The following is a 10,652-nucleotide window of genomic DNA, read 5'->3' on the forward strand; positions in this document are numbered from 1 at the left end:
TTTCGATACCTCTGCATGCATCCGTCTAAACCTACGAATCTGCTATTAAGTCAACAATAAATCAATCTCTACGATAAAAGAACAAAAACTCAGCAAGATCAAGCACACAAAGCTACATATATTTTTCTTTTAACAAGCTACATAATTTTTTTCCTTTACCATATAAATACATTTGCTATTAAGGACATCTATATATAACACCGACCCTTGAAACAGACAAATATTAATTATTTTGTCCACGGACTGGTTTGGACCGGTACGCACGCAGACACTAATTCAGAATCAAATTCATTACATTGTGTGTGTATATATATATATACACACACGGTGGCGCTATTGTAAGCGTGCGCGCATTTTAAGTTAATCTACGCGCCGGCCGCTGCTCCTAATCACGCGCGGGTGCGCGGGTCGCGCGGGTCGCTGAGAAGGCCAGATTTTGAAGGTAACGGCAGGTGCAAAATAAAGTAACACGCTTTATTTCTGTTACCATGTGTCGCTCCGTACGCCGGCCGCTGCTCCTAATCATGCGCGGGTCGCTAAGGCCTTGTACAATGGGAGATGTTTAAGGAGGTGCTTAGAAAAATAAACCGGGTTTTCCTGAAGCACCGGTGCCTATTTCTATAGAAGAGACGCTTAGTTAAGCGTCTACCCTGTACAAATAAGCACCGGTGCTTAAGAAAATCCTAGTTTATTTCTCTAAGCACCTCTCCTAAGCACCTCCCATTGTACAAGGCCTAAGAAGGCTGATTTTGAGGGTAACGGCATGTGCAAAATAAAGTAACACCTTTATTTATATTACCATGTGTTGCTCCGCTACTCATTGCCAGTAATATAATAAGTGTAGATGGTAATTAACCTCTGATTTTTACCGGCTCTAAGACATCATGATTTCATTCCTAAACATTGCCAGTAATAGAATGAGTGAGATAGTAATGGACCTAGGTTTTTACCAACAGCTAGATATTAAGGTTGCATCCCTAATCTTTGCCAGTAGTAGATTAAGTGTAGATAGTAATGGACCTACATTTTTTTACCGATGCTAAGACATCGATGGTTTCATCCTTAAACATTGCCGGTAATAGATTAAGTATATATAGTAATGGACATTAGTTTTTTACCGGCACTCACCCTAAATGTAGAAAACCTTCGGAAGACATGCTCAGAAATTGGCAGTAGTAAAAAAATGGAGTGTGGATGGTATGAAAAGAACGAAAAATGATAGTAGGCTGGCAAAGCAAGATGAGGGCGATGGTAACCCATTGCTATTATTTTTGTCTAGGAGGAGGCCGGCAACGGGCCACAACAGTTCTGGTCGTAAGGGTTACCATCAACCTTTTCTCACGTCGCCCACACCCTTCGACCTGGTTAGCGCGGCGCCTAATTAGCGCGTACTGGTCGGCTCGGTTGAAGTGGCTGGAGCGTAGGATAAGGCACAATGCGCGCAGCCATAGTTTAGCAAGCCTCTATATATATATATATATATATTTTCAACTAAACTCCAGATTCGGAGTTGCCGCCGGTCTGCACCTTCGACCGCTCCAGCGCAATGCGAAGGGCCATCTCCTCCTCGTAGTCGAGCCCGGAGCCATAGAAGAGGACGGAGCGAGAAAGAGTGAGCTAGGGTTCGGAGCGAGGCGTCTAAATTGTTTTTTTTATGGGATAGTTGTGGGGTCGGAGGTGGGTCGGGCCTGTCAAGCGGACGCGTCCGAACGTGCCCGGGCCGCCCCATATCCGCCCTATATTTGGGCTGGATATGAGGGGTGCCGGTCTGCTCGGGCGTTTGTCCATGTTTGAGAGGTCCAGTAGGGTTGATTTTTTTTTGACCGGTCAGTGACCGGACGGCCTGTCCGGGCATTTGAGACAGGTATGAGAGGCCCGGGTGTAGATGCTCTTAATCTCTACGAAAAACAAAAGAACAAAAGGCTGAGTTTTTGTTTTTTTTTTGAATTTTATAGCGATTGATGTGTGCTTGATCTGGCTGAGTTTTTGTTCTTTTCTTTTTGTAGAGATTGATTTATGGTTGACTTAATAGCAGATTCGTAGGTTTAGACGGATGCAGAGGTGTTGCAAACCAGTACTCCCTCCATTCCACAATGTAGTGCTTCCTCTATCTCCGTGCTTCAACTTTGACCGTAAATTTAACTATCAAGACCGATTGCGGCGGGAGCAAAAATTATATCAGTGAATTCGTATTCGAAGAAGTTTTTAATTATGTAATTTTTTCACCCGCCGCAGTCGGTCTCGTTCGTTAAATTTATGATCAAAGTTCGACCTCGAGAAGCGCGGGCGCACTATATTTTGGAATGGAGGGAGTACAAAATAGACAAAGTTCCAATCACGTGGCTTAAATCGCTGAAGTCTGGGCCGTCTTTGGCCTTCAACCGTTGTTGTACGTTGGATCAATACTGAACGTTGGATTTACAGCCGCATGTTACAGCATGACTGCCAAGAGGCAAGTCACCTGATCCCGTCCGTCCAACACCAGCACATCGCTGATAGTGTGTTTGCTGTCAGACCACACTTGTCCAGCCGATAATGTGTTGCTGATAGATAATGCAACAGCCCTATGGAAAACTCGAGGTAACCATAATATTTCCGTACCTTTCTATCAAAATATAAGATGTTTTTGCAAGATAGTAGTACATGTACTAGTTGCTGTCTTTTTTTGCGGCATAGTTTGCTGTCGGTTATTTAAGTCGAGGAATTAGATGAAAATGGAGGGGGAGGCTTACCTTTCACTCACATTTTTTTTAAGTTGAGGCCATGCTTTCGCTGTTTCACCCACCAGATAATTCCCGCTGGTTATTTCCAACATTTAAAAAATGCATTCAAAGATAAATGATGAATCTATCAAACCACAAATATCCATTATAAATGAACTCAATTATTGTTCAATCTTGATGTGCCGCATTCCATCATTTATTCATTTATGCACCCATTTTTCGCACCATCCGGAAGCATCTCATAGGGATGCCACCGGACCACTGCATTTCAGCGTTCATGGAAAATAATAAAATATGAAAACACTGGTTGGACAAGCAAAATTATTATAATCCACTTTATTGTCAAATGCACCCTAGAGAAACATAAAAGTCACGAGGATAGGTCATAGGCCCAACCCCGCCAACAAGTGTAGCAAACAATGTCGGCTAGATTCTTGATGCTCAAATTCTTAGCGCACTTGAATTCAAAAAATAATATCCTGGCAGAATTTGGGTTATCATATAATACTATGAAATGCGGATTATGTCATAGCACAGTTGCACAAAAAGAATAGGCACGTAACTGGGCCTGACATTTGTTTCCATAAGGCCCTTGTGAAAGCCCCAAACAGTTCATAAGAATGGCTGCCGAAACAAGGATACGATCCTAGATGGGCCTGAGCCTTGCCTAAAAAAAAAAACTGGGAGCGTCTATTTGACGAGGGCTCTTGCGGGAGCCTTCCCAAGGGTCACTTGAGGTGGGTTGAGATCGCGCCACTTGCGCGCTCTCAGCCGTCGCCACGTGTCACGCACCGGGCATTTTCTTTGATCTTTATTTTTCTATCTTTCCGCACGTGTTTTCGGCTTTTAGATGATTTTTTTGGGTTTTTTGGCTTTTCGTTCTTTCACCGGATTCTTAGGTTTTGGAAAAAAAATTAAAAAGAAAATTTGCGTGAAAAAATGCATTTCTTTTTTCCTTCCACGAGAGGCACGGATTTGCTTTGGCAAGAGGCACATATTTGCTTATGCGAGAGGCACGACCGTGTCTCTCAGAAATAAAAAAAAACATGTTTTTATTTTTTCCTTCCGCGCGAGGCACGGATTTGCTTCCCCGTCGGAAACAGAAAAAACGCGGTTTTTTTTCTTCCACAAGAGGCACGGTCATGCCTCTCGAAAATGAAAAAAAATGCGCTTTCTACTTTTTCCTTTTCACGAGAGGCACGGATTTGCTTCCGCAAGAGGCATAGTCGGGCCTCTTTTCAAAAAAGGAAAAAAGTGCTCCTAGTTGGTTTTTACATCTGGTTTTTAGGTCCGTCTTTTTCATGAAAAAAAAATCGTCAAAACCTATCAACATGGGATCTATTTTTGAAGATCTCGACGCGAGAAATCCAAGGGTAAAAACGGATCAAGATTTAGACAAACGGTTCAAGAGATAAAATGTTTTGAATAACCGGATTTCCGAAAAAAAAGGAAACTCACATGTTGCAAAGAGTGCTTGTTAATTAGTGATTTCGAATAAAATGGCCAAGGTCTTGGTTCACAAACAAAAGATGGGCCAGTCCCAGTACGAAGCGAGCGGACCTAGACTCTTTCTCGAGCGATTTTCTGGTTGTCTTCCGCCGTTTCTTTTTCCCCTTTTTATTCTATTTATTGGTTATTTCCGGTTTTATTTCTAATTGTTTTTTGCATTTACGGTTTTTCTCTTTTTACCTTTTATTCTAGTATTTTATTTAAATTTTTAAAAATCATGATATTTTAATTCACTAGCATATTTTCCATGAGTACTTGATTTTTTTGGAATTCATGATTATTTTTTGAAAATGATGGATAATTCTAAGTCTGAAGAATTTTTTTGGATGCGTTCGAACATTTATTAAAAATAAGAATTTATTAATTTGTAAGAAATATTTAAAAAGGAAAAAAATAATAAGTGTTTTTGAGACTATTTTCTTATTGTTGTGACCATTTTATAAAAATGGTACGCCGTTAGAGTGAGTGCGCCCGTGCTCCGCTGTTTTTTAAAAAAATCACAAATATTTTTCTATTATTTAACAATTTTAATCTTGGATTTCTATAATATGTCAAAGTTAAATCAAGAAAAAAAATAGAAAAACTATTTTCTTTGAGATAATGAGAAAAGCAACTACTCCCTCCATCCCATAATATAAGAGCAAAAAATGCTCTTATATTATGGAACAAAGGGAGTAGAAACCTAAAGAGCATAACAACTGTTGGTGTGTGCATGTAATTTCTCAAGGCCGGTTGTACCATCATATTCGTCCATTGTCGGCAAGTATTTCCAGGTCTTGATTTCTCAACAAGGCTCAACTAGTTGAGAATTTTTCTTTTGATTCAGAAGTTTCTAGATTACTGATGGAGAGGATCAATACCAGGACTACTGTTTTGCCCTTCCCCTTGTTTTTTCGTTTGAATTAAATTGCCATACTTCGATTGCATTGAAATGGAAATTGCTAGATTACTAATGGAGAAGATTATGTCTTCCCTTTTGATGTTTTTTGACATGATTTTGGGAAAAAAATTATATTGCCATCATGCATGCTACTCGAATGGTAAAACTTAGAATTATTTGTCTCTCTACAATTGCCATGGCAACTTTACGGTAACAACATTTTTGTAGAGTTGTCCGTGTGAGCAGTTTTTAAATTTTGTACTTTGCCATGCAATTACAATATATGGCACTTTTTGAACATGTTGTCCAGCAGTGATATGGAATTTTTTAGGTTAAACATTCTTATAACCTGGCAAGTTTAGACATTTTCAGTTCATTTACATGACAATTAATGAATCTTTTTGTGTCATGTGAATGTGCAATGATATTCTACAGTTGCCATCATGCGTACTACTTAGATGGCAAATCTTAGATTTTTTTTCTATCATAGCCATAAATTTCTAAGATGTTTTGCACATGGCAAACATCATTGAAATTAATAATTTATTAAAACTTTTTACCATGGCAAAAAACTTTTGCCGCTAATTTTTTTAAATAATACATTTTTTATTAATTTTCATAAATATTACGCTGGGTAAATTTTTTCCAAAAATAATACACTGTCGGCCCGCTGCAGGCCGACTGGGCCTAGTCGGCCCACAGCAGGCCGATTGGACTCCAGTCGCTGTCGGCCCACTGTGGGCCGACTGGAGCTAATTGGCTCGCTGTGGGCTAATTGTTTTTGCAAAAAAAGTGGGCATAAAAAATATATGTTTAAAAAAATGTTAAACGTGTATAAAAAAATGTTCCTGATGTATAGAAAAAATGTACAATATATATGCAAAAAAGTTGACTAAAAATATGTTTTAAAAAGTGTTAATCATGTATTTAAAAATTGTTAAATGTGTGTATAAAAAATGTTCCTTATCTATACAAAAAATATAGAATGTGTATGAAAAAAAGTTGACACCAAAAAAAATGTTTGAAAAAAAATGTTAATCATGTATTTGAAAAAATGTTCCTTATCTATACAAAAAATATAGAATGTGTATGAAAAAAAGTTGACACCAAAAAAATATGTTTGAAAAAAATGTTAATCATGTATTTGAAAAAAATGTTCAATGAGTACACAAAAATGTTTCATGTATTGGAATGAAAGGTTAAACGTGTATAAAAAAATGTTCCAGCTCCGGATCCGGTATGGGAGCATCACGGAGCTAAGCATGATTGGTTGCTCTTTTTGTATGGAACTGCAACATTTTTTTCAAACATATTTTTTTGGTGTCAACTTTTTTTCATACACATCCTATATTTTTTGAATAGATAAGAAACATATTTTATACACACATTTAACAATTTTTAATCATGTATTTGAAAAAATGTCAAGTTTTCAAACATATTTTTTTGGTGTCAACTTTTTTCATACACATTCTATATTTTTTGTATAAATAAGGAACATTTTTTATACACACATTTAACATTTTTAAATACATGCTTAACACTTTTTAAAACATATTTTTTATGTCAACTTTTTTGCATATATATTGTACATTTTTTGTATACATCAGGAACATTTTTTATACACGTTTAACATTTTTTAATTACATGATTAACATTTTTTAAATATATATTTTTTATGCCTACTTTTTTTGCAAAAACAATTAGCCCACAGCGAGCCAATTAGCTTCGGACGCAATCAGCCCACAGTGGGCCGACAGGAGCCAGTCGGCCAGCTGTGGGCCGACTGGAATCCAATCGGCTTGCTGTGGGCCGACTAGGCCCAGTCGGCCTGCAGCGGGCCGACGGTGTATTATTTTGTAAATTTTTTTATCCAGCGTAATATTTATGAAAATTAATTAAAAAATGTATTATTTAAAAAAATAGCAATTTTGCCAAGGCAAGAATGTCATTACTATTTTGCCATGCCACCAATATAAATTCATTTTACCAACACAATTTTTGTCGTAGCAAAGGATTTTTGCCAGGTCACCAACACAAATTTTTCCATGGCAAAAATCTTATAATGTTTGCCTTGTTACCAATACATTTTTTGCCATTTCATCAACACAATTTTTGCCATGGCAAAAATCCTATAAATTTTGCTATGTCAATAAAACAATTTTTGCCATGGCGAAAAATTTATAACTTTTTTGCCATGCTACCATGTTCAACACCTCCTGATTTTTGCCATGTACATAAAACCATCAAAACAGAAAACCATTTTGAAACAAAATCCTTAATTACAAGTATAAACTTGTTTGCTAAGTAACCATGATATATAGAACATTTTCCATCAAAGTTTGCCATGTTTTCTCGTTTAATACCATGGCAGTTTTTCCTGTGTACGTTGTTTTTTCTGTATTTGACTATTCCAAATTTATATTATATTCTACGGAAAATTCATCGAGTTTACCATGGCAAAATTTAAATTTTGCGATGACAATTTTCTCTTTGTTTTTACCTCTCCTGGTTGTGTGTAAGAAAATTGAAGGTAAATTGGTGTATTAAAGATGGCAAAGTTAAGAAAATTCGATCTATTGATATGGTATTTTTCAGATGGAAGATTCGTTCGATCCAGGAGAGGAGAGCAAACAACCAATTTAGTTCGGTATTGGGGTCCAAAGAAAATGGCTATGGCCTTTTAAGCCAAATAAAGAGTTTATGCGCATCAAATTTGAGTGGATTCTTCGGTGAATATCATTTTTTTCCTTGACCAAAAAATTGTGTTTGTTTTTCTTCTTCAAATGTAGCAGAATGAGCAGAATAGGAACTATGTATATGGAGTTGAAGCAGACCACACGATCAGCTAAAAAAAAGGCAGACCACACGATGGAATACACATAAATGTTCTCGTATATTGCAAAACCAATGGCAATCACATATATATATTGTTCCGGATCCACAACTCAAACGGCAACCCAAATGACCAAAAACGATACGTATAGGAGAAAAAATCAAAATTATTAGCCGAAACGAACGGCTTCATCATCATGAAACAAGGGGAAAAAAATATCGCGGATCAATCAAGAGGGGTGGTAATCGGCGAAGTAGTTGCCGGGACAGGGAGAGAGGATTAGAGGAGGATGCGAGAGAAATTGAACCACAATCCCATATGCGTGCGCGTGGAGATCTACTGTGTCTTTTGGCCGGTAGTAATTGTTGTTGCTGCGGCGTGGCGTGATGGCCGTCGTCGTCTACATGCCCTGCTCTACCAGGTAGTCGCCCAGCCTCTCCACCACCAGGTTGCACTGCCCCGGGGTCATGGGCTCGTCGTAGATGCCGACCACCAGCGCCTGCCCGGTCTTCTTCAGGGTGATGCCTCCCGCGCCCTGCGATCACAGACGGAATGGAACGGATCCGATCCAAAGGCGATTGATTTTACGTTTGGTTTGGTCGGCGAGGGCAGAGATGAGAAGGATCCGACGTGCATGCATGGTTACCTTCTTGCCGCGGATGACGGCGCCAGGTTCACCCTGGATGACCATGTACTTGGCGTCTCCGAGTAGCAGCCCGGTCGGGGCGAGGGTCCCCGGCTCGTCGAAGTCCTTCATGATGTTGGTCATCTCCTCCGGCTTGAACTGGATCACGCATGCAAACATGTCAAGATCGTCGAAGCATGGCTCATGCAGGCGCCAAATAGCAACAAGTGGATTCGCCATTCTTGGCTTACGTACCGACGGGAAGTCGGCGCTCTGGGCCCAGACGGTGCCGTCGTGGCCGAGGATGGCGGCGGAGGCGAGGTGGTGGCCCTCGATGTCGCACATCAGGTGCTCGTCCACGTAAGTCTGCCACGACATCTTCGCCTTCCCCGGCGGCGCTACGGCAAGGAAACGGGGTCGACCGGTCTCTCGCGGCTGCTGCGGCGGCTTGTTGCGGTGGCGATCGAGGCGCACGTAACCGGCGGTGGGTGTGCAATCGCGGGGGGCGGAAGCCGGTATAAATAGGGTGGGAGTGGAGAGGAAGAGGAGGACGGGGAAAAAGGTCTGCATCCCTCCCCACTGCTGCTTCGTCCCAACCACCCGTCCATCTTGAGCTCGCCCTTCAACTTCGCGCCTCCTTTGGTGCGCTGCCATGCGCCATGCCCATGAGCCCCACCCACGGCCGTACGTCGCACACACCCCTGGATTCGGCCGCAATTTCGGCCTTGCCATTGGTTCGTTGGGCCAGTTTTCTCCGTACAGCTTAGAAAATAAGCCGCCTCTCTTTAGCCTAAAAAATAATTCTTCTTTTAAATTTGTTGAGTCTTCTAAATTGATTATCCGCCTCTCTGTAGCTTAAATAATAAATCATTCCATAATTAGTGTAGCTGTAATGAATGAGAGAGGCAAATTATGGAATAAGCTGAGAAGACAACTTATTTTCTAAGCCATCAAAAGAACTGGCCCGACCCCTTGAAAGAAAAGGTTTACAATAAGCATGGGCATAATCGTAAATCTTTGTAACTAACATATGATAATTATTTTTCTTTAGGGTGCTAGTAATAACGTGATGAGTAAGGTGTGGACCCAAGCCAGTGAGTTGAGAGTCAGCAACGTTGGATGTACACTGGGCCTGCAATTCGTACCGCCGATGGACTGGTGTGGGTCAGCCGAATCTTACTTTCCAGCACTCTGGCCGAAAGCGGTCGCCAAGTTGTTCTTGAACAAATTTGACAATTTTGACCTATAATCGAAATCAAATCACAGAATGGACTGGTTGCGAAACTATTTCACTTCCCTGATCCTTTTGCGCCACATCTACTGTGCAACGCCTTCCAGATAGGCGCTACACGGCCAGCGTCGCACCCATATGTGCCCAAGTCAGCGTGCAGCGTCCGAGAGCTAGGCGCCACACTACACAGTGCAGCGCCTAGCTCCTGGGCGTTGCACTAGTGCAGCGCCTGGGCGCTGCACAAAAGGGTTAGGGGAGTGAAATAGTTTCGTAACCAGTTCATTCTGTGATTTGATTTCGATTATAGGTCAAATTTGCCGTTGTTCTTGGCCTTCCAAACCCGAGAGCGGCGTTGCGAAGGCCGAAGGTCAGGTAGCTCGGTATCTTCTTCGTGGGAATGGGCCTCGTGATTGATTCTTGTAAGGCGTTTCCAAGGTATACGGGTCAGTTGCACATTGTCAGCCCTGCTCGCACAGGTCAAATGGATGGGGGCATGTCCGGGTTTCGAAATAGCACAGGATAAACCTGCCACGGCTGCAGAGTTGCAGCTGCAATAATTGTTAAACCGGCCCAACGTAAATGCAGCTTCAAAAAGTATCACTTTTTTATTCGCAATTTTCTGTGTATGTACTGTATGCACGCCTTTTTTTTTACATACACTACTACTCAAATAGGTGTGTAATTTGCTACTGATTTAGCGGAAATTCAATTCTGAGCACGGGCTCAGATGCTCCCGATATCCCAGGCATCCCTTTACCTCGAGATCGCAGCACTAGGCAGTATTTCTCTCCCGTATATCTGCGTATTTGCTGAGAAATAAAAACAGGCCCACCTCATTTATTGCTGTTTGT

General features: G+C 40.8%; 1 protein-coding gene across 1 annotated transcript; it reads right to left on the reverse strand.

Moving 5' to 3' along the window:
• Positions 1-7,986: 7,986 nt before the first annotated feature.
• LOC123079072 (profilin-2) lies at positions 7,987-9,071 on the reverse strand. Its single transcript, XM_044501744.1, has 3 exons — positions 8,826-9,071; positions 8,592-8,729; positions 7,987-8,480 (listed from the first exon to the last, which is right to left on the reverse strand). Exons 1-3 carry the CDS (start codon positions 8,946-8,948, stop codon positions 8,346-8,348), a joined length of 396 nt encoding a protein of 131 aa, XP_044357679.1. The 5' UTR covers positions 8,949-9,071; the 3' UTR covers positions 7,987-8,345.
• Between the last annotated feature and the right edge of the window lie 1,581 nt (positions 9,072-10,652).

The sequence above is a fragment of the Triticum aestivum genome, chromosome 3D, assembly GCF_018294505.1.
Source record: "Triticum aestivum cultivar Chinese Spring chromosome 3D, IWGSC CS RefSeq v2.1, whole genome shotgun sequence".
NCBI classification, from domain to species: domain Eukaryota; kingdom Viridiplantae; phylum Streptophyta; class Magnoliopsida; order Poales; family Poaceae; genus Triticum; species Triticum aestivum.

What these genes read in the sequence shown, in the direction of transcription:
- LOC123079072 (XM_044501744.1), bottom strand. Translation starts at nt 8,948, where the DNA reads ATGTCGTGGCAGACTTACGTGGACGAGCACCTGATGTGCGACATCGAG. An exon ending in AGAGCGCCGACTTCCCGTCG is followed by an intron (nt 8,730 to 8,825) that starts GTACGTAAGCCA and finishes TGCGTGATCCAG; the next exon opens with TTCAAGCCGGAGGAGATGAC. An exon ending in CCGTCATCCGCGGCAAGAAG is followed by an intron (nt 8,481 to 8,591) that starts GTAACCATGCAT and finishes CTGTGATCGCAG; the next exon opens with GGCGCGGGAGGCATCACCCT.